At 33.9% G+C, this 24,121-nt stretch overlaps 3 protein-coding genes across 5 annotated transcripts; 1 reads left to right on the top strand and 2 right to left on the bottom strand.

Annotated features, from left to right (window-relative positions):
* Positions 1–75: 75 nt before the first annotated feature.
* Positions 76–7,440, bottom strand: LOC140040627 (2',3'-cyclic-nucleotide 3'-phosphodiesterase-like). Its single transcript, XM_072086698.1, has 3 exons — positions 7,066–7,440; positions 2,396–2,930; positions 76–1,862 (listed from the first exon to the last, which is right to left on the bottom strand). Exons 2-3 carry the CDS (start codon positions 2,706–2,708, stop codon positions 1,405–1,407), a joined length of 771 nt encoding a protein of 256 aa, XP_071942799.1. The 5' UTR covers positions 2,709–2,930; positions 7,066–7,440; the 3' UTR covers positions 76–1,404.
* LOC140040628 (protein N-lysine methyltransferase METTL21A-like) lies at positions 3,878–7,534 on the bottom strand. Of its 2 annotated transcripts, XM_072086699.1 has the most exons (4): positions 7,459–7,534; positions 5,682–5,861; positions 5,223–5,346; positions 3,878–4,479 (listed from the first exon to the last, which is right to left on the bottom strand). In XM_072086699.1, the coding sequence occupies exons 2-4, from the start codon at positions 5,820–5,822 to the stop codon at positions 4,094–4,096; spliced, it is 651 nt and encodes a 216-aa protein (XP_071942800.1). In that variant the 5' UTR covers positions 5,823–5,861; positions 7,459–7,534; the 3' UTR covers positions 3,878–4,093. The 2 variants fall into 2 exon arrangements, with proteins under 2 accessions (XP_071942800.1, XP_071942802.1); XM_072086701.1 differs by lacking the exon at positions 7,459–7,534 and having other exon boundaries at positions 5,682–6,175.
* Positions 6,587–23,886, top strand: LOC140040624 (protein PTHB1-like). Of its 2 annotated transcripts, none has more exons than XM_072086695.1 (23): positions 6,587–6,843; positions 8,409–8,529; positions 8,965–9,112; positions 9,199–9,263; positions 9,841–9,954; positions 10,550–10,803; positions 11,248–11,329; positions 11,486–11,581; positions 12,179–12,308; positions 12,574–12,755; positions 13,360–13,436; positions 14,157–14,216; positions 14,800–14,902; positions 15,383–15,490; positions 17,935–18,075; positions 18,661–18,756; positions 19,059–19,231; positions 19,417–19,569; positions 20,303–20,485; positions 21,037–21,220; positions 21,745–21,808; positions 21,921–22,105; positions 22,565–23,886. In XM_072086695.1, the coding sequence occupies exons 2-23, from the start codon at positions 8,418–8,420 to the stop codon at positions 22,672–22,674; spliced, it is 2,820 nt and encodes a 939-aa protein (XP_071942796.1). In that variant the 5' UTR covers positions 6,587–6,843; positions 8,409–8,417; the 3' UTR covers positions 22,675–23,886. The 2 variants fall into 2 exon arrangements, with proteins under 2 accessions (XP_071942796.1, XP_071942795.1); XM_072086694.1 differs by lacking the exon at positions 6,587–6,843 and adding an exon at positions 7,792–7,892.
* Positions 23,887–24,121: the final 235 nt, after the last annotated feature.

The raw sequence follows: 24,121 nt of genomic DNA, 5'->3' as shown, positions 1-24,121 counted from the left end.
TCTATTGTTAAAATTCTTGTATTTATGATAATTTATCATTATTATTATATATTAAATTATTTATATAATGTATCGCCCATCGGTAAATAAATGAATAAAAACATAGTTTGTCATAATCGTGTTTTGTTCAATAACCATGAGTTTTGTTAAATGTCTACAATCTTCTAAATATTGATAGCTTTTTAGTTGGTTTTTTTTTGTAGGCCTACTCCTATTTTCTTTAATTATGCGTTGACTATTTTCTAGGATATACAAAAAAGCGGATGTAGGGATAAATCCAGTGTTTTATCTGGATCAAGGTAAACACGTGTAAAGTCGTGTATTCAATTTCTTGAGTAGACCTATGTAGGCCTACTAGGCTACATCAATTTGATTGGTGGATCGTTCGTTCTAGACTGGAGATATATTATCTAAACTGATTTAGTCAGCGGAAAATTCACAGGTAAAATCAACAATCTTTTATTTGGCAAAATAGAATAGGTATTTACAGAAAATGCCTATTGAAATTCAAGAAAATTGCTTTATTACTAACTTCACAAAAAAATTAAAATCTGTATTCTTTTAACCTGGGCAGAAATATTAACATGCGCCCTCTGTGGCAATATTTTGCCAAGTAGTTCACTCAGTTTCTGAGTGCTTTCATTTTTTGTTTAATTAGTGCATACTAAATGTGCATTTAACAGTGAACAGTTTCTAGGTCTAGCCTTAGCATTTCAGATTACAACCAGACATCAAAAATGATAATATAACCGGTTCTTTAAGATACAATATAGCACGGCCTTTGCCATAACAACGAAGTACACCAGTGTTATTCAAAATCGGTTTAGTTGGAATGTTTTCATCATGCTGTGTTTCAACTTCTAACTTAAAGCCCCATTCCCTACGTTTTTCAGATCTAATTTAAGATCACAAACTATATTTAATGTAAAAATAATACTATATGGTCCTATTGCGATAACTTTTTTCGTCTTTAAACGGTTAAAAATGTGAAAAATAAATCGATTCTAATAATTATAGCGGCCCGCTATAAATCCCAAAATGCATTGCGCGCGGATTGATATTTTTGTTTTTCACCTGTAATTCGCCCACTTTTCGATCGATCGTGAAGCCAAAACAAATGGAAGACTCCTAACTTTTCAGCGAAAATACCGGGTTTTCCCCAATTTGTATCAACGGAGTCTGGCAAAAATAGAAAGACAATTAATGCAGCAACTATACAACGTCAGGCTAGGTATATAGCTAGCGTACGATGTTCGTACGTTATCGATGTTTACCAGCTAGGCCTACAAAACTAAGCCTAGCTAGGCTAGGCCTAAGACCGTCCACGAGAGGTCGATCGCCGCGAGCTACTTAGGTAGTGCATTGTTTCTCACTTTTTATCATAATTTACCATAAAACGTACATTTAAGACAAGGAATGACATGGTTTAATGTTTTTAAAGTGATATATATGTATTATTTTCCCAAAAACGTCCAAAATTGCAGGGAAGGGGTCTTTAACCAGTTCTGTCAAGTCTACGCCAGTTTGAACCGCTTTAACCCCTGGTGCTGTTAACAACGATAAGTGTGCCCTGCTACCACGACCATTAGTGGGAGAAAAAAACGAAGGTTCCCATTGCTTTGTATCGGGATGGTCAGTACTGTCCCATAAAGTAAGAGCGCCATTGTCAAGTTTAAGCCGAGCGCCAAATGTTCGAGGGGTTATCAGAAAACCAAGAACTTTAATGCTAAACACTTGTCCAATATGTCCTGCGACACGTTTGGTATATTCTTTAAATCCGTCTTGAGCGTGATACATCGATGTACAGTGAAGCATTGTATCGCCAACATCAATGTAATCAGCGGTAAAATAACTTGTTAAGTCTATATTAAAAAGAAAAGATAAAAATATAACAATTCATACAGAAATAAAACCAATAATATGATGAATGGAAAAAAAAGGGTATTTAAGCCAGTATTAGAAAAGGCATTGAAACTCCGTATCGACATATTAGGGTACTTTGAGAGTTCAATAATTCAATATCTATTTCATATTACAGAATATAACAAGTTCTTCGTGAAATATTCAGTCATTTTCATGTCATTGACTGTATATTTATAAAACAGATACCAATAATGTAGGCGTATTAATTAACTAATGTTTCTTACTACTAAGGATATTTAATAAATAATAATATAATACAGTAATGACTTTAATAAATACTGTAGAAGTTTCAGGTTTGACAATTTTCCCATTTATTATTCAGGGAATTTCGCAGTCAGTAAAATATAATATGTTCAGGCCCGTAGTAAATAGAGGTAGTTTTTTATATACTGTATGGGAAATGGAATAACATGCTCGTATCTTTCAGAAGTACGGCGAAGGGGATGGGGTGATGATGTCATTTTCCCCTCACCTTTAATGGAAGGTTCTTCGCAATGTTTTCGAAAATCATCAGCAAAATCTTTAACATGAAAGCTGCCTTTGAGCACCTTCTTTCCATATTGTCTCAGTTCCTTCGAGTCTGCTTCGTTCAGAAACCAACCAAAAAATGTGGGACTAATCGGCACATACATCGATTCTCCAATTCCACTCTTTATAGCCATTTCAATGTAGTGATTATTAAGAGCAAATGTATACAACTCTTGCATATCATCAATCAACTCAGAGGCATTGTCGATAATAATCATACGGACTCCATCTTTAACAGCATCCTCGACAGATTTCATTACTAAGTTTGGAAACTGAAACACAGCGGACGAATCGGGATAGGTTTCACTTAGTTTAGCCGAAAGTGAGCTCGCTTTGTTGTCTCAATCAAAACCGCTCAGAAAAATCATAACTTTAGATCGTTTTAAGTATGTAACTGTCTTTTTATTGTCTAAAAACGGGTACGCCATTATTTTGCACTAGAGGTCGAAAATATTGTTTCTTTTGTTACAGCTTTCTACCTACAAAATAAACATAAAATGTTGAATTTTTTAACACATATGAATAGGGTATAAGCAAGGCAATCTAACAGGACACTGAGCTCGCCTTGCCAAGATAGGAACTCGTAACAGTCCTTTGATCTTGTGTCTGGCTGCGACAAATACCAACAGTACTGTACAATACAATACAATTTAATGGAATCACTTGAGTAACAGTGGCACACGTTAGAAAATACCTAACGGTCCCTCCAAAGCAAAATTAAAAAGAAAAAGCAAAATAACATGACGAATCGTTTGACAAAACGAACTGAAATTTTAAATAACCCTGAAAAAAAGTATAGTAGTTGAACTACAAAACCAAGTGGCATTCTCAGAAAATAAATCAAGTAAATAGTGAAGTTTTAGGTCAGCGGAACAATTTGTAAATATGTCCCAGTACTCTTGTAGATTGTTTTCATATAAAGAAGTTTTAATTTTAAACACCTTATACCTAATATTATTTAAATCAGAACATTCTAAAAGGAAATGTTTAATATTTTCAATTGACCCATTGATACATAATTTACAACTACCATTAGAATTCTCGTGCCAACCAATTTTTCTTCCTTCAAGATCCAAACAGTTAGACCTAGCTTTAAATTTTAAATTTACTCCTTTAAAGTCAATTTTGTCGTCCAAATATTTTTTGAATGATGGTTTATCTTTATACATTAAATAATTGTTCAATGTTGATTTCTTTTGGGCTCTTTCGAACCATTCTCGATCATCATGTGTTAAGTGTTAAGGGGCGCGGCACTGATCGTGTTGTTAAATTGCCTTCTATAAGCAACAGAACTAGCTAAAATACTAAGGAAATGTTATGTTTTAATCCTGTTTAATTCATGGCATTTTATTTCGGGTCGCTATATTCGAATGTACAAACAATTTTAAAAATATAATTCTTTTGAATAACATTTTTTTAGTGTTTCTTTTATTTGAAAAATAGCATGTATATTTATAAACATAAAAGTTATAGTCAAAATTGACCATTATTTAACAATACGATGAACACTAAATAGGCCTAATGATTGCTTATATAAAATATGAAATTCCTTTTCATTAAAATTGTATAACAATCTCTGTCGCCTATCTAAATATGATATAATATGATGTACCGTAATCATTTCCCTGTAACGGCTAGAAATTCATGTATTGACGGATAATCTTGTAGCTTGGTAAATATGAACACCTTTCGCTTCATCAAAATAAACTTCATTCACCAAAAATGTATCCTTCAGCATTTCTAGAAAATCTAAATCTTTCTGGTACCGAATTCGACAAGACAGTAACACTTTGGTGTTAATGTGAGTGAGTTGCGTTAATGTTTTCAACAAGACCGCGAAAGATTCTTTTATATATATAATATCAGCGCCAATTATAAAATCATATGTTTCCGAGAAGCTGTCTAGGTTTCTTCCCCATTCAAGTTCCTTTACAACAATATTGGATTGGTCGTCTTTAAAATTAATGGTAACATTTTTTATGAGACTACCAATGACTTCCGATCGGTCTGTGAGTGTAGCCTTCGCACCTGAAATGTTGGGAAAATCAAAATAATTAACGATTTAACACAGAAAAATCAAATTACAGTAGAACTCCAATTAAAGAGACACAGAGGACACCACTTCTTGGGAGACACCACTTCTCAGGGGAAACCACTATTGGGACACGTACTTTGATGTTGGGTTGTTATAATAATTAATATATTGTTTGAAGGTTGGCATTGCGAAATCAAATGTTGATATAAAGTTTGCGGTACACCACGTATATTAGTTCTGAAAAAGAACTGTTGAGTTTCTCGACGTTTCGATCAATATGCTTTGATCGTCCTCAGGAGTGAGAACTAATATACGTTGTGTACCGCAAACTTTATATCAACATAGGGCCTATAATAATTAAACAACTTGTGAATAACTATTACTATTAATATAAAATATTATATATCGAAGTTAGCTAATAATTTTTACGTTCCAGCATGGAGAAATAACTTCATGGTTCCAGCAAGGAAATTTAACAACAGGATGCTGACCTCCGTTAGATCAAAGGTTTCAAAAGTGGTTGCGACATGATCAGTTGCACACCTCTAAACGTTTGACTGATTTTCGTTTTGGCCAACTGGCTTCCGCAAATGTAACTGGTAACCGCCTAGTTTGAATTTGTCGCAGCCAATCATAAGATCAAAGGACCGTCACAAATTCGTATCTTGACAAGGCGATCTCAGCACTGTTTGTTAGATTGCTTTGATCACTACATGGTCATGTAAAGTTAACGTACCTAACAATGCAGCAACCATTCCTGCTAGTCCAGTTCCGGCACCCAGCTCCAACAGCCTCTTTGCATTCAACTTCAATTCGCCAGCATCTACTTTTCTTTCCAGGTACTCACTTAAAACAATAGCCTATATAAACAGACGTGTTATAAAGAGAGTCACCAAAACATTTCATTGAAGTGATTTTAGTGACGAATTTTATAGTACTGGAACAATAGTTTTTAAAATAAACTGTTTTTATACTTTTTTTACATTATTTTCTAGACAATTTATTGGTCTTGAGGACAATCGAAGATTACTGATCGAAACTGGAAATACATGTACGTCGTGGTGTACCTCAAACATGATGCCTATACCTATAATGTGTAACTATAGTATACAAAAGATAACAAAGTTTGCACATTACTTTATTTCTAATGTTATTCTTTTATTTTTGTATTAAACAAAAGGCAGTGTATACATACAGTGTCCCAAACTACAGCGGCAACTCCAAGTTTCTCCCAATCTTGATTAATTAATATTTCTTTTCCCGTAAAAACGAATCTTCTTTCTTGTTTGTGAAACGGCTCCAGAAATTCCGGTGGCTTATAGAGAACTAGAGCCATGATGTTATGATCCCTACTTATTTTCTAGTTCTCTTGTTCCTAACATAAGATGCAGACGATAACGAGAAGAATGTGATGTGCCAATATATGGACATGATGATGTCATGATCACTACCATATTTGGGCACATCACACTTTTTGTTCCTAACATAAGATGCAGACGATAACGAGAAGAATGTGATGTGCTAATTAGTAATATATGGACATGATGATGTCATGATCACTACCATATTTGGGCACATCACACTTTTTGTTCCTAACATAAGATGCAGACGATAACAAGAAGAATGTGATGTGCTAATATATGGACATGATGATGTCATGATCACTACCATATTTGGGCACATCACACTTTTTGTTCCTAACATAAGATGCAGACGATAACGAGAAGAATGTGATGTGCTAATTAGTAATATATGGACATGATGATGTCATGATCACTACCATATTTGGGCACATCACACTTTTTGTTCCTAACATAAGATGCAGACGATAACAAGAAGAATGTGATGTGCTAATATATGGACATGATGATGTCATGATCACTACCATATTTGGGCACATCACACTTTTTGTTCCTAACATAAGATGCAGACGATAACAAGAAGAATGTGATGTGCTAATATATGGACATGATGATGTCATAATCACTACCATATTTGGGCACATCACACTTTTTGTTCCTAACATAAGATGCAGACGATAACGAGAAGAATGTGATGTGCCAATATATGGACATGATGATGTCATGATCACTACCATATTTGGGCACATCACACTTTTTTGTCAAACTAGTTTGATAGTGTAGACAGAGCTGTAGATGCGGACGATCACGTAGAAAGATGTATTGACAACTAAATATGTGCCCATATATGGACATGATGATACCGTAACCACTACCATATTTGGGCACAGAGCTTTAGATGATTTAGAAAACGTAGAAAGATGTATTGACTCTTTCTGAATTCATTCTACACTTGATATGAGGGTTTATGCTGTATAGCACACCACCAATACAAACGTACGTAGATTTTATTATTTCATTTAAATATTTTTAGAACTGAGTGAGAAATATTATATTATTTCGATTACAGTATGCTTATTTAAGTGCAAATACAATCAATGATGTGGAAGGAAGCTGGGTATATTCGCCCATTGTTATGATATTAAATAATAACTATATACAACAATTGATTATTACATTTAATTGCGATTATAACATTTTGAAATAAAAATTGATTACCTTTTCTTTTCTCTCTATTCTTTTATTGGATGATAACGTTACGGAGGAATACTGACCGCGTTTTCAAAATTAATAAATTGACATGTAATTTAAAAGTACAAGTAAATTAAAATACACACACGGTGGTTACCAAATACCATTAACAATCATTTGCTTCTGCGGGTCTATAAAGTGTGACAGACAACCTGGGCCGAAACGTCCCGGACCGAATAATAACTAGGCCGGCCGGCCCTACACTAGGTCGAAGCCTCACTGCTTTAGGTACGAGGCTAGGCCTAGCCCAAAACTAAGCCTAGTTACAGGAACAGACAGTGATAGTTATTCAATTAATTGTGCTTATAAGATGGGTAAATTTGACATGCCAATATCAGTTAAAATATAATTAATATTCACCTCAAGAATCTTAAAAATAAAGGATTTGGTGGTAAATAGTAACTTCAAAACAAAACTATAATTAGCCCTCTACGACGCTCGGCTTGTCAACATTTTTCTGTAGAGGGCGGCAAGCACAAAATCAATTTCATCGGAGTGAGATTTCTAAAAATACATTTATTTGTTTCACGAATTTAAATATTGTTATATAATAATTATTAGGTATATCTTTTAAAAATTCGAACTCAGTTGTCATAATAATTTAAGTCCAATCTTTCGTTTTAATGATGTTTGTTTTTAAACGGGTCATAATAGTTAAAACTATTATGTCCGTTCAGGCGTACCATAGAAGCTCGGGTTATCGTATCGAAGGACGCTGTTTTCGTATCAACAACAGTTAAAATGTTGTTGTAGTATAGTTAAAGCATTATTCAATGAATTTCAAATAGTTATAGGTAATCTTGAATTTAACTAGAATGTATATAGGCCGTTAGATCATTTTGTCTTTGTATGTAGTACCATTGCCCGTGTAGTAAGCTAGGCTGCCTACCTAGGCCTCTCTAGGCCTAGTTAGTCCTCTAGACTAGTAGGCGCCTAGCTAGGACTAGGCCTAGGTAGGTAGCTAGGCCTAGTCTAGAGGTTCCATGTGATTAGGATTGGATTGGAAGGAAGCACCGATCATCGTCCGCGATCGTTTGATACCCGCCTAGACCTCCTCCCTGGGGATTTAGTAGTCGTATATGGTAGGCCTAGGCCTACCAATGATATCTAGGCCTATAGTTTAAGACCTACCTAGCCTAGACTAGGCTACTAGGCCAATAATAGTATTAGCTAAGCCTAGTACATATTCATATTACTAATAAATAATGATAATTTTAATTTGTTATGTAATGTAGGCTAGACATGGGCTTGTTGTTTAAGTTAGTTGTATATAATATGATAATATTTGATGGTGTTTCTTTTCTTTTTAGGTATTTACTATGTCTCTGTTCAAGGCACGTGATTGGTGGTCTACTAAAATAGGCTCAGACGAGGTGTTTGATCAAGGATCGCTTTGTGTTTCTTGTGTAGATAACAAACATCCTAATAATGGTAGTGTTTCTCTTTTCGTTTTTATTAATTTTGTCCAATATTCCAGTCCAAAAATATTTGGGAGACCAGGACCAACCACAGTTAACCTAATCACTAAATAATAACAATATTAGATCCTCCAGACAGCATTTTAATAATGTAAAAGCAAAACGTATAATAAAAGCATTTTCGATTTGCACAACTAACAACCAAACTACATGTTAGTCCAGTATGCGCATGTGGAAATATTGAGACGTGTGTCTTCACTTCTTATCTCAAAAACAGGTTTCTAGGTCCAGGCAAGGACGATAGACCTGGCCTAGGTTGGTCATCATTGCAAATCGAAATCTCCCTAATATGAAAATGAAAAGGTGCTTGAGTTCTAGAATTGAATATTTGTTTAATTAAGGAACGATTTTTGTGTACTTTAATAATGTTTTTGGATTGACATTGCAGATAAATTAATCGTTGGTAGTTTGAATGGTATAATACGGATATTTGACCCTAAACCTCATAATGCTGAAGATGGGAAAGGTCAAGATGTTCTTCTGGAGATGCAGTTACCCCAGCCAATACTAGGCCTAGAGTCAGGATTATTTGTCTCGTGAGTATACACTAAATTAATAAAATATTAAATTAATACTACTGTAATGGATGGCGAAATCAAATAATAATTTAAATATTTTACAGGGCATCTGATGGAATTCATGTAGCAGTTTTGCACCCAAGAAAACTGGCAGTATACAGCTTATCAGGTAACATCTATAAAATATAAGAAAAGATGTGACGTTATCCAAATTCCTTCACTTGCACTGATGAAGGGCTAGTGTTGCCCAAAACTCTGCTAACTTTTCTGGCTGTTTTACTTTATCGTTTTGATTTAGCTTTTCGCTTTTTTTTTTTTTTTGTATCTTCATTGAGATCCAGCCACTGATACCCACAGCATTGTCATTTTTCAGTAATTTGCCTTTGGATTGATAAATATAAGAAAAGAATATATACATAACCTGAATGTACATAAGCTTAGAAATAACACATTTATGCTTTACATTATATTAATATTTAGCTAAATCAGTTCTGCATGTCCAAAATGAACATGATTTTTTTTTGTAAAATTTACTGAACAAATGAAATGAAATCCATATTGTAAGATGATCTTTGGTGTTAAAGGTATTTTCAGTAACAAATATATGGCTTTCACCTAAAAGATAAATAGTGCCTCCACAAATTTCACTTTGTATATTGCTGTTTGCTTCGCATTTTGTACCAGCCTTTACACATAGTCCTTTACCAGCAATCCTTTCAAATATGCCATTGATGTTTTTCATATAGGTTCACAAGGTGCTGTTGAGCATGGCAGCCATTACCAGTTAAATCTGATGTATGAACACAACTTACAAAGGACATCATACAACATGACTAAAGGAAACTTTGGTGGTGTGAAAGGTAAGTTCATTTTGTAAGATCCTACTTGTATCCAGGTATGCTATTACCTTCAGAATTCCACATCAATCATTGTTCTTAATTCCAACATAAAGTGGTCACAGTAATCATAGACTCATTAACATAAGATACTGTAAAACCTCTATTAAAGATGCATTGTTCACCTGAAAAAATAATTATTAAAAAATGTCACCTAATAGTTATCCACTTTGACCAAAAATTGGAGTAAAAAAATGCATTTACCTAAAAAACTGTGATTTAAAGCAAAATGGGTTTTTGGTTGAATTTAACCATTTATTTTGTCATTTTATAAGTGAAAACATTAATTTTTGTCGTTATTTTTTTCTAGGGAAGTGATTAACTTTATTAAAACTACAAAGTTATTAATCTTTCATTTTTTGGGGACAATGCATCTTTAAGGGGATGCGTTTGGAACCCAATAATGTGTCCTCTTAACAGAGGTGTTCCTGTATAGGGTTTTTCCCATATTCTTTTCATGGTAAAGTGTCCATTTAATAATGTTGTCCTCCGAATAAGGGCCATCCAGAAGAGTGTTTCTACTGTACAATATAATTTTACAATATTTTCTTCATTTCAGGAAAGGAATTTCTCTGTGTGCAGTCTATGGACGGTACAGTATCTTTCTTTGAACAGGAGACATTCTCATTCAGTCGTTTTCTTCCTGGCTTTCTTCTGCCCGGTCCAGTGAAATATATGCAAAGAACAGATTCGTTTGTAACTATATCATCGAGTTGGCACGTAGAAAGCTACCGATACCAAGTGCTGGCAGTCGCTACTGAATCGGGGCACAAAACAGAATCTCAGAAGATTTCAACAGGAAAAAAGATAAATGTAGGTTTAGCTGTGAATTAAACATCTATGGTATTGCATTTACCTATTAGGACAAAATACAAACAGTTTTAAGAAAATGATCAGATTTAAACAAAAGGTTGTAGGCAAGAAACTGTATTCAACAATCACACTTAATATCCTGTGAATTACACTGTACAATCCATGGTATTGCATTTACCTATTAGGACAAAATACAAACAGTTTTAAAAACCTCAAAATACCATCAGATAAACAAGCCAGTAACTGCATTCACCAATCACACATTAATTTTAAAAGTTCTCCTATAATAAGGGGAAAAGGGGGAAATCCTTTTTATTTATTGAATTAAGTGTGATTGGTAAATATGGCACTATTTCCACTATATCACCACCTTGGTTTATACTGCCCACTTTAAATGTACTATATGATGTTATCATCATGTTTCCATTCTTGTTAATTTATCAGGTTGATTGGTCATTCAATGTTGGAGAGCAGGTTCTTGATTTATACATTTTTACTCATGTAGCAACATCTATTCTGATATTAGGTAAGTTATGTAAACTATTTTTTACAAATTCTTTGTTTTTTTCATCGTGATAACCTACTAATTATAATATAATAACTAACTCATACTTTCTAATCATGTGGGTTCTATTAACAACCATTTTTTAATGATCTAATCTAATGGGTTTTTTTTGTGTAGGTGAACATTCTTTTGTATGTTTAAAGGAAAATGGTAATTTGAAATTTATGAAGAAGTTGGAGTATAACCCCAGCTGTTTCTGCCCATATACATCAAGTAAGTGTTTACTACTCACTACTTTTTTTTATAATACCATTAGTGCCCTAACTGATCAATTATAATAATGTGGCGTTAATCTCTGACTGCCAAAAATCCACATACATTTACATATCTATTGTGAATACCAGAGAGTGCGTCGAATCTCCACTAACATACAAATTTAGACTTATTTGTTTATAATATGGGTCTATGAGCTATTTTCACTTGCCTTTTTGGGTGAATACATCTAGGCCTAGCCTAGAAGCTAGGTCTACCACGGCAAGCACCACTCTGCTCGGCGACCAAATCACCGCCTAGCCTAGCTAGCCTAGAAAAACAGTCGTGTACCAGAATTGACAAGATATATGTGTGGTGTGTGTTTATTTGTTTTTTAAATCGGGCAGACTAGTTCCTACTCGTAAATCGTGCAATTTGATTTACACACAGAGTGCTGTTATGCTTTTGTGTTGCACACTTTTTGCACTCCATTGCATGATAGTGAAAAAATATAGAGCGCACATGTGACTGATTTCAGTGTGTCGGATTGGCTACATCCTTGAACCCATGTTATAATGGTAATTATAAAGTAATCACCAACTTGTTTGTTTTACATAGTTGGTGAAGGTAGCATAAATACTATAATAGGAACATACACAAGTCAGTTGATGATATACCAAGACATACAGTTGAAGTGGACTGCAAAACTGGACTACATTCCTATCTGTATTCAAACAGCGACATTCAGGTATTACTAATGTGGTCCTTTAGTGCTTTCTCATAACCTTTACTACTATTAATAAAAAGTAACAAATTGTAACCACTTAAAGTAACCAAGTTTTAACCAGGTGTTTTGAACATTATGAATTAAACCACCTGGCTTACCTTGTTGAAACGTTCGAACCAAAGACCCTGGGTTTGTTAAGCAAGCATATCAACCACACTTTCACTTTATATTTTACACTAAATAAAACTCCCTGTAGTCTTTTATAATTTTTGTTTTACTGTCTCAGAGAACTTAAGGGAGCTGTCGTAAGTTTAGATGAAGATGGGCATCTTATGTGTAGCTACCTTGGTACCGATCCATCCATCTTTAGCGTTGCTCCACCAGAGTCTAGGGAGATCAACTACGAAGAACAAGATGAGGAGATGAGACATTTACAGATGTCCATAAGGAAGGCACTTGGCAAGACCGGTAAGTATTTATCGTACGATTATCTAGAATTCCCATTTTCTGGAATTTTCAGGTTTATAGAGTATTTGCTGAGCTCCAAAAAAAACCAACATTTCCTAGGATTTCCAAATAATTTCTTCTTGATGTAAAATCTCTACTGTAGATGACTAAGTGTAAATCTCTATCTCTCGTAGTCTCAACTGCTGAAATCTCATCTTTTCCCACCATTTTTTTTTGTACATGGGTTTTTTTTTTAATTGCATAAGAGATGATTTTCTGTATATGCGCTACACTACTATTACTACTAAAATTGTACTTATATTATTAGACCTATTGAGCATTTGCAGTTGCAGATCCAAAACTGGAATAATCTTCCTAATTCAATTCAAGATACACATTCTACCAAAGTTTTCAAAAACATTTTAACAACCCAACTTTTTAGTTCTTTGTAATTAAAATCTTTGGGACAATCTGTTGATTGTTAAAAGACTGTTCTCTTCGTTTGTAACAATACATGTTCATCAAATAGAAAATAAGAACTGTCAGATAACATTCAGTGATGTCACATGATCTAGGTCCCACATCAAAATCATGTTAATGTTACCTACTTCTTTTCATTCAACAGATATGATTCCAACAAAAATGAATGAAAATAGTATTATAATAAAAGCTGTCGTGCCAAACCATTTTGATACTTCAAGGGTAAGATAATAAATATTTTGCTTTATTTAAATTAGAAATGTTTCAGTGATGTAGTGATGTCAAAAACTTAATATACCCTGTATACCACCAAGAGGTACACTACTAAAAACTGTAAATTCCTTAATGTACAGTAGTCGCATCAAACATAGGAGAGCGACATACTGTATATCTGCTATAGAAACTGGAGTTCTAACTGGTGCACCGGTTTTTTCGGATGAAACGGTTAAGCAGTTGCTTGCATGTTAAAGAACCCAGTACATGCATGTAGATAGCACACCATCTTTCGGATGAGACATTAAGCTGTTTGTCCCATGTGCAACATGGTTCGTGTGCATGTTAAAGAGCGCAGTATACCCTTTTCGAAAAGAGTAGGGGATCTCCCGGTGTATTGCCTGATTCACAACAGTAGGACCCCACCTGAAACTTAAAGGACTTGTCTACACTATCAAACAAATTTGACAAGAATAGTGTGATGTGGTATTAATATGACATCATCATGTGCATATATGGGCAGAACATTTTTTGTCGCATAAAGTTTGATAGTGTAGACAGAGCTTTAGTGGGTTATCAGTGGTAAAAATAAGATGATGCCTACTTTTCTCTACAAATATCATTTTTATCTACACTGATCAGAGTATGATTAACCTGTGTTTCTTTTATAACACCAGGTTGTATTAAGTTGTATGCAAACCTAGTCATTCTACTTATATCTTATTTTAGTCAATGCCATTAGATAGTGAAGTACAAGATGATGATCCGATCCCATCTATCTCTGTGAAGGTAAGATATCAAATACCTCATTTACATTTCCAAAAACAATTTCAGAATTTTTTTATATTCTATCATCAAATGAATATGTAACAAAACTAATAGTTTCAGTAAAATATTACATAACATAAAGAAATCTATTCATTACCAGGAAAATACCCACTTTTAAAAGTGCAGTACAATTCTAATCATTTTGATACCATGTGTGTATAGATTTGTGTAAATGAACATACATAAAACGCTCTTATAATATAGATACTTTAAAATTTAAAAGAAATGAAGACTAATAAAATCAGACTTTGAATAGGTTGTTTTGTAGTTTTAATAAAGTTATTCATTTCTGTAGAAAAAAAACAATAACAATAATTATTTCACTTATAAAAACAAGAAGGTTAATTTTAACCAAAAACTCATTGTCTGACAGCCAATTTAATAAATTTTTTGTTTAAATTACGTTTTTTCAGACAAAGTGAATAACTATTATGTGACATTAAATTGACATATTCAACAAAAAATAAATTATTTTTCAGTGGGACAATATATCTTTAATTGAGAGTGTAGCAAGTGTGTTTATGTTTTTTATCCCTTCTTTCAGCTATCTCTTACAAGTACGATGAATGTACAAGATTCAACACTTCTAGTATATGCCCCGTATCCACTGGCTGCCAATCCTACTACCTTTAAGATCCCGTTTATTGGTAAAAATGTTTAATGTATTTAATAAGGACTGTAAACCATAGGTCCAGTGTACATAAAATGCTCATGTGCACTTAACGACAACATTGTTACAAACTGGATGTGAGTCTCGAAACATGTCTACTTGCCAACAAGATTTTGTCCTGTGGAGCAATAGATATAACAAGGAATTTATTCTATTTATTATTATTTTAGTACTTATTTTGACTTCCATTTTAATCCAGTTTCGAAACTCCTTATAATTGACCCACCTCTTAAATTTCCATGACATAAAATAACCCCTTCTTCAATCTATACATGAAATTGAATCTTGCTTTGTTACGATTATATCTCCAGTCATCATTCTTGTCCTAATGGTTAATGGTTAGATAATTATCTACTGTAATGTAGAATGTAATAAAACTTTAAAATTGATTGAAAAGTGACTAAATTGAGATCGCGTAATTGAATAACTCAATTAACATGTGTTGTTCTTTTTATAGGTGATTCATCTGGTCCAACTGAGGTGATAACATCAATATACATGAAGGGTAACTGCCTACCATCATCACTAACAGCCAAGGCTACTGCTACATTTACACTTCCAAATGGTATGTTCTAATTTAAAGACCCTAGACCTATGTTTTTGTTAACTAATTTAAGGTCACACACTACATTTTATTTCAAAATAAATACTATATTTTTTTCGTCTTTAAACTGTTCAAAATGTGAAGTTGATTCTAATAATTTTAGCGGCCCACTATAAATCCTGCGTCCATCATGCGCGGATTGATATTTTCATATTGTGATGTAATCGATCGCGTGAAAGGTAACCAAATAAAAGAACTTTTCAGCGAAAATACCAGGCCTATTGTATTAACGGAAATAGAAAGACAATTAATTCAGCAACGAGACAACATCAGGCTAGGCCTATAGCTAGCGTACAATGTTCGTACGTTACCGCTCTTTACCAGCTAGGCCTCAGTGGCGGATCTAGGATCTGACGAGTGAGGGTGGCCACGAAAGTGGCAAACGAGGTGTGTAGCACCGAGCAGGGGTGGGTTTGGGGTGGATTTCATGTTTATTTTATGCCTATGAAATAATAAAAGAACACCATGTTTCTCGTTTATTTTTATCGTTTATACTGCATACCATTATTATATAAAAAACCTTCATATGCGAGAAAAAAGTTCTCGATATTACACTCCACTCAGGGGTGTAAATATACCACGCTTGCACACACAGAGGGCCAAGGCCATAATTAACTGAAATGGAAAATGGTGTATTTTTGGAGCGTGGTGACGTCAGCATTCACACGAGGCTCGAGCTAGAAAACGTGACGCTGGTAGTAGGAGGAGTGCTTGTGTTTAAGATAAGATAAGATAAGATAACTTTTATTGATCCTCAAAAAGGAAATTCATTGCTCGTCATAATAACAAAGAAAACACTATAAAAACAAATATAGCATAAAACCATTCATATAAAAACATCTAAAAAATTACAATATAAAATTATCTTCTTGACTTCCTGTTGTACTGGATGATACCGGAGGGAATAAAGGATTTAGCAAATCGATTTGTTTTCACACTGAGGAGCCTCAATCTACCACTTGGATTAAGTTGGTCTATGATCACTTTGTGGAGAGGATGAGAGGCATCCGACTCAATGCGTTCGAAATCTTTCTGGAGGTGTTCTAGGTGCACATCGGTAAAGGAAGGCAGTTCCAAACCAATCATTTTACCAGCCCGACGGATGAAAGTTTCAAGGCGTCCTTTATTCCCTCCGGTAACATTACCAGCCCAACAGGAGAGGCAATACGTCCAAACACTACATATAACGGATCTATAGAACGAAAGTAACATCAAATCACAGGAGTTAAATTTATATAAAGTTCTCATACAATACATTCTGGGACTTAATTTTTTGCTGATGAAGTCTATATGGTCTCCCCAACTCAGTTTATCATTGAAAACAATTCCTAGATACTTGTACTGGTCAACAATTTCAATTTCTTTACCTTTGATAGTGATTGGTTGAAATTTAAATTTATGTTTAGTCCTAAAATCAATGATCATCTCCTTTGTTTTTGATGCATTTATTTGGAGATAATTATCGTCACAAAATTTAACAAATCTTTGTATTTCGCTACGATAATTTTCATCATTGTTTGAAACTATGAGACCAATAGTACTAGTGTCATCAGCGAATTTAACAACGGGGCAAAGCTCATCATTTAAAGATCTGTAATCCGCCGTATACAAGGAATATAATTTAGGTGCGTTGACAGTACAGTTGAAAATAACTCAGTTTTGTGGGTATTTTCTGAAGATTTTAAATAGCGTTTTCTTTTTAAACTCTTGAATTCATAAATAGTAATTTAACTCTTTAAAAAAAAAGAGTCAGGTGCGTCGAATCCATGTCTAGCGACGGTCGCGGGTATGTTGCTTCTTTTTTTCTTCCTTTTTTTTTGAGAATAAAGGGGGGTGGCTAGCCACCCTATTCATCCTCTAGATCCGCCACTGGGCCTACAAAACTAAGCCTTACTAAGCTAAGCCTAGAAACGTCTACGACTACTTAGGTATAGTGCATTGTTTTTCTCTTTTTATCATTATTTACCTTAGAACGCACATTTAAGACAAGAAATTACCTGATTTAATGTCTTTAAATGTATATTATATATATATCCAAAGGCAAATTACTGAAAAAATGACAATGCTGTGGGTATCAGTGGCTGGATCTCAATGGAGATACAAAAAAAAAAGCGACAAGCTAAATCAAAACGATAAAGTAAAACAGCCAGAAAAGTTAGCAGAGCTTTCGGGCAACACTAGCCCTTCATCAGTGCAAGTCAATATATATATATATGCATTATTTTACAAAACGTAAAAAATTACTGCTCTAGTGTCTTTAATTATAAAGTAGGGATTTTTCCCTTGGACGTAGTGTTGAAACTCCTGCTAGTTTATTCCACAGGAAAAATTGGTTACACTGTATTATATGCATGCATAAGAATTATTATTACTGTATCATGATACACTATTATTACTTTTTACAGGAGCACCTCGGGTATCACACTGCGAAATAAAGCTGCCATTTAAACTAATTTGCAAGGCATGTGCACCATTCAGCACTGCTCAACATAAGATCACACTGGACACAAACAAGTCGCCTATTAACTTGACAGAACTTTTTGCAGGTAAATTTTTTACATTAAAGCTGACCTGAATTACATTTAGATCAATAATAATAATAAGATGTGCTCAAGGCATATGTGACAAACCAAAAGAAACTAATCAGTAAACCTAAAAAACAAAAACCCACATAACTAAATTACAGTTACCTACAATCTAAGGTACTTGGACTGGCTAGTACATACAGTAGCTCAAATGTAGTTATATTGAAAAGAAAAACTAAATTTTATATTCAACTTATTTACAGTCACAAGTTAGTAAAAAGCATTGATATGTAAGAGGGAAACAGGGCAGTCATTAAGGAGCTTTTTAATTTGAGACATCCGATAACCTAGGAACAAATCCATCCATTGTTTGGATGCGGGGATGGTGTACTTCTTCATTCTATTCTTTAACATAGTTTGAAAGAGGTCAACCAACGATCAACAACGCATCAATGCATAGGTCCTGCATTGTTGGTCGTAGAAAATTAAAAGCTTACAGGTTGTCCCTATTTAATTTTATTTTAGATGCCCAGTCGCTTATCAAACTATCAACTGTTGCTTTATATTTTAGTAAATCTTTAAATCCAAATGAATGAATTGTTTCAGATATGAATGTTGAAAGTGTAGGTGGGAATGGTAATGCAGTTGGGTTTCAGGTGTATGGTGGGCCAAAGACTGTTATTTTGGCATCAAAGTCATCTCGTAAGTAAATTGTAAACCATTAAGACAAATTTACACAGATGAGCAGAAACGGTAAGTGAAAAACTACGTAGCTCATCCCACGTGGATCTTGAGTAGGTTTCCACTCAACCATTTTTCCACTCTGCGTTTTTTGTAAACGGTCTTAAGATTAATTTTGATTTCAGCTTACAGTTACCTCTACCATTACCTCTCATGTGTGTGAATTGGTCTTTACAATCAATGCAAGAAAAATAAACATTTTGCTGTTATTCAAACTCCCAGTAGTATTCTGTAAAATAAATAAAATTGTTTCTTATTAATAGAGCGTTATCGTCTTCAGTCTGATGTGTTAGAGTCGATGTGGTTAATGGTTAATGAGCTTATTGATCGACTTGTGATCTACCACAAGAACGCAGGTGTCAAAGGATTTGAATGCTCTTATTCAGGTAGCCTACCTGTTGCTGAATATGGCCAAATCATAGATGCCCATCTTGAGGTAATTTTATCTATTGACAAAATATGTCATAGACTTGAGTATAGTGATTCTAGGCCAGAACTGTCAATAAAATATGACATATTTTCTAGTATCTGATATGATTTTACTAATTTAAAATGATGGAAATTATTTCTTCAACATATATTTATACCAAAAACATAATATGTTTTTGATTTTATTTCCAGCTTCGGATAAACCATGACCAATTCAAGGAGCTGTTGGATCAAAGAGCAAAGCAGTTTCGTGCTATTCAACGAAGACTTTTGACTCGATTTAAAGACAAGACACCAGCACCATTGAATAACTTGGATACACTACTAGATGGTACTTATCGACAGGTAAATACATACAATATTTTAAAGATATGTTGTCCTTCTAGAAAAGTAATTTTTTTTTAATATGCCATTTTAATGTCACATATGTAATAGTTATTTACTTTTACTAAAAATTTGGTCGGGAAACAAATTATTTACCTGAAAAACTGTAATTTTAAGAAAAAAATAGTCAAATTGGCTGCCAGCCAGTGGGTTTTTGGTTGAATGTCATTTTATGTAAGGTTTTTTCCAACGGAAGTGATAAACTTTGTTAAAACTACAGTACCTATTCAAAAGTCTGATTTTATTTTTTACATGTTTTTGGGGGACAGTAATATATCTTTAATTGATTTTCAGTTAACTAATGTATAATACTAGTTTTTGACACTTCTTGAATAATGGTAAAGCATGTTTGCTTTACCAGAGCATCAACTTTCCGCGACAGGTCGGTCCGAAACTCTGGAATCGGTTGGCAAATAAAGTGAGGAACTGTAGTACAATTTAGAATCGCATCTTAAAACTTATCTCTCATTTTCATTTGACTAAATTCTTTTTTTTACTCTTTTCTTGTACACCTGAGTACTGAGCGATTAGTTCAGGAATTTTAGGCTTTGAGGTAGAAATAAATATGCTAAAGCTGACTGCTTCAACCCGATTAGGGCATGTTTCAAAATGGCTATAGAGATATGCAAATGTAATAAATATAAAGGTCTATTGCAGCTTGCCTAAAAACTAATAATTATTTTTTCTACTTCAGATTTTAAAACTAGCAGAAGGCATAGAAGAAAACCAGAAAGCTATGGTTCGTTGTTGCATGGGCCTCAGCTGTGCAACTCTTATAATTACAACTCTGATCAAGCTACAGTATAAATTAACTGATGCCGAGGTGAATGTACTACAGGCAGCTTTATCACACCATGTACCTGTCCAGTCTGAACAGGTATGTACATAGGGTTATTTTTCTCATATGCATCCAACAGCAAGTAATTCGCCATTTACAGGATGGGTAAACTATTTTATAATTTATCGTGCTTATAAACTCATTTGAGGCTTAGGGAGTTGAAAGAGTCATTGGCACTAGGTCAAGATTGAACCCTGGACCTTGGCAAGCATGTTAACCACCAAGGTACAGCTCCACTACAGTTTTTTAATCATTTAGATGTTATAATGTAATGTGAATTTTGCTTTGCTAAAACTAGTTGGTCTGGAATTGTTGGTTCATCTTTCATTCAAGAACAAATCAAATATATATTATATATGTTTTTATGACAGTGTGGAGACAAGTCTCCTGAAGAGGCAAGATAGCCACGCAGCCGTTAAGGCTAGTGGCTAATAAACACAAAGACATATACACAAGATGCTCTTCACAAACAAGTCTTATTTCAAGCCTTTGGGAGTGGAGTTGTTCTGTCAAGCATCTAAACCACCAAGGTCCACTCCATATTTCCCTAACATCAAAAACATGGTCAATAAAATTGTTTTTATTTTAAGGGCTGGGAAGAAGTGACAGATGCTGCTTTAACAAACCTGTTGAGAACATGCCTAGCAAAGTCTGCCAAAGACCAAGCAGCAAACCCTGTATCACTTGTTAGGCCTAATGACAGCATGAAGCTGAAGAAACATCTACAGCAAGTATGTGACAGACTATCAAAGGGTGGCAGATTGGTTGCATCAGGTAAAGCTTTGTATATACTTACTAGTTTGGACGTTAATAGTTGATTAGGAAAACAAGATAATGATAATAAGATTTATATAGCGTCATATTCACAATAGTGCTCATGGTACTATAGACATAGATGTTAACCTTTTCAACAACATTTTTCTCTTTTGCCAACTACGGCGCCATTATGTCTGTGCACGACAGGGGCTGTGTGAGCTAGTACACTGGGTAACCTCCTACTCATCTTAAAAGATGTGCTAGGTTCTTTAAAGTGTACATGAGCATTATTGTGTACACTTTTGTGTACACGGTTTGTAAGCCTTATCCAAGAAGACTCATTCTACTACCAGAACCATGAGCTAGTGAGTCTCTAACCCTTAGCATAATGCAATATATTACGATTCTACTGTCTTAACCGTTCAGCCACTCACCCCTTTATGAGCTTTAGACTGGATGTCCCCACCCACCTCTGGCCAACACAACTACATACTGAACTTTACTTCTGAGGTCAAAATATTGAGTTTTTTTAATTTGTTTAGAAGCTGGGGATCAAAGTCCAAGGATGACCACAAGAAATACATCTAACAATGACACAGGTGTTGAGTAAGTATTATATATATATATGCATAAACATAAAAGTCAGTGTCTAGAATTCTGAAATGCAAAAAAACATTTCGACATGGAATTTTAATTATGCACAAATTTTAATTTCTAGAAACAAACCAACACCCCACATTTCACTACCATCTTACAAAAAAGCCACAGCTGATGAGATCGTTGCAGAGCCTGAAAACAACATTGATGAATCATCTGATGCTAGCAAATTGAATGGGCCACTTGGACAACTACCGGCTGTTGGTGGTGGCCGTCTTGGCGCTTTACCAACACTTGGTGATTCAGGTAATGATATTTAGACTCAAATGGTGCTCACTTAAGAATGCTATCTCAACATAAACGGAAAAGTGTTACGGTAATAGGGTTTTTTCCAAATTGGTGTGCCCCCAAAAAGGGTTCTGCTGTATACAAATATATACTTTTAATTATAAAAATACTGAATATTAGTAAGCTTTTGATTTGCAATTACCGAGGACAGACAACCAACTTAGGTCAGGTCAATCGATGTGTTGTTGGGCGTCGCCTGGACCTAGAAACCTGTGTCGAGGCGATGACACGTCCCAATATTCCCGCATGTGCTCAATTAACTAATATGGCCTAGTTTGGTCGTAGCAAATCCTATGTTCCCTATTATACCTTATTATACCATATTGGACAAAATAGAATTTTGGACAAATAGAATTTATGTATATTTATATTAAAACGATAGAATTCATGTAATTTTTTTCTTTTTCATGGTAATAGGAATTGAACCACTTGCAATTCGACATAAGAAGAAAAAAAAGAAAAAGAAATCACACCATCATAGGGAGGAAGGCACTGAACCTGTAATTGATTCAATACTTGAACTTTGACATCCTTAGACTGAGTAATCCACACACAATATTCTGTGTATATTATTGTATATCTACAAAGCACTGTAATTAATATGATCATTTTTATCTGTCAATGAATTATACTTTTATCATGTCACTTATTTGGGAAGAAACACATTCTAATCTAAAGACTTTTTATAGAATTTGTAAGAGTGTTTGTTGCATTGAAACTCCTCCATTAAGGGGACACTTTTTGCGAAACAAGTGGAAATATGTTTTAACACTACGGCCATAAGGAGACACCTACTCGTGAAACAAACGGGGAGCAATTTATATTATCTTCTATTCAGGGGATACTTTGTTTGGACCTTTGACTAATCTGTCAAATAGAATAATAGTTTTAATAGGTATATTTTAAATGTTTATGGATAAAAATATTTTTAATTTTTGGCATTTAAGTATGTTGTTATTGAGCAAACTCTGTACTGTAAAACAGACCATTTGTTTTTATTATTAAAACTTAAAAATGAGTTACATAAACTTAAACATAGTTTCATCACACATCCATTTGTATGTCTACTAGTTTGACAAAAAAAAGTGTGATGTGCCCAAATATGGTAGTGATATGACATCATTGTGTCTATATATAATATGGGCACATCACATTGTTTTGTCACATAAAGTTTGATGTGTTTGATGTAAACCATTTCAAAATATTATACAATAATTAGATAGAAGTATATTTCATGAAATATGTGCAGCAGCACCGGATGTGTAGGTGGACATGCACTGTAGTAAAAGGGCGCTCATACAGATGTATGTTCTAGCCAAGTGCATTGAGGATTACAGCAATACATTTTTTAATGAGTAAAGTTGTATTATGTTTTTAAATTGTGAATGAATTCAAATGTACCATGGAAATATGTCGGGATGTTTTAGAATACTTATTACGAGATATTTACTTTTTTAGTTTATAAATCAAAAGGCAAATTACAGAAAAACTGACAATGCTGTCGATATCAGTGACTGGATCTCAATGGATACATAAATAAAATAAGCAAAAAGAAAAATCAAAAACAAATGGCAGAGCTTTATGGTATAACATAATTGTTTTCCTTGTCTTTGCAATAACTCTGAAATTTGCAATTGAGAGCCCAGCTGAATCAAAATGTTCAGCTACAGGTTTTAATGTTTTGATCGTTTTTAGTATAATTATAATTAATATCTGTACTGTATAATATTGAATATTGTGTGGCAAACATGTATTTATTTAGATATTTTGAATTATAAGAATTTATCATTACACATTTTTTGTTTGTTTTATTATTTACTACTAGAAAAGAATGAATTTTTATTTATTCTTTTTTTTTTACCTCAATACAAATTTTAAACCGACAAAAAAAATAACTTCGACCCTTTCATATTTTACATAATCGGTTTATATATCATAATGTGTTCTGCACACCTCAATACAAATTTTAATTAA

This window comes from Antedon mediterranea, chromosome 2 (genome assembly GCF_964355755.1).
Source record: "Antedon mediterranea chromosome 2, ecAntMedi1.1, whole genome shotgun sequence".
Taxonomy (NCBI): domain Eukaryota; kingdom Metazoa; phylum Echinodermata; class Crinoidea; order Comatulida; family Antedonidae; genus Antedon; species Antedon mediterranea.
Note: the sequence above shows the minus strand (reverse complement) of the source record. Positions and strands in the feature narration are given on the sequence as shown.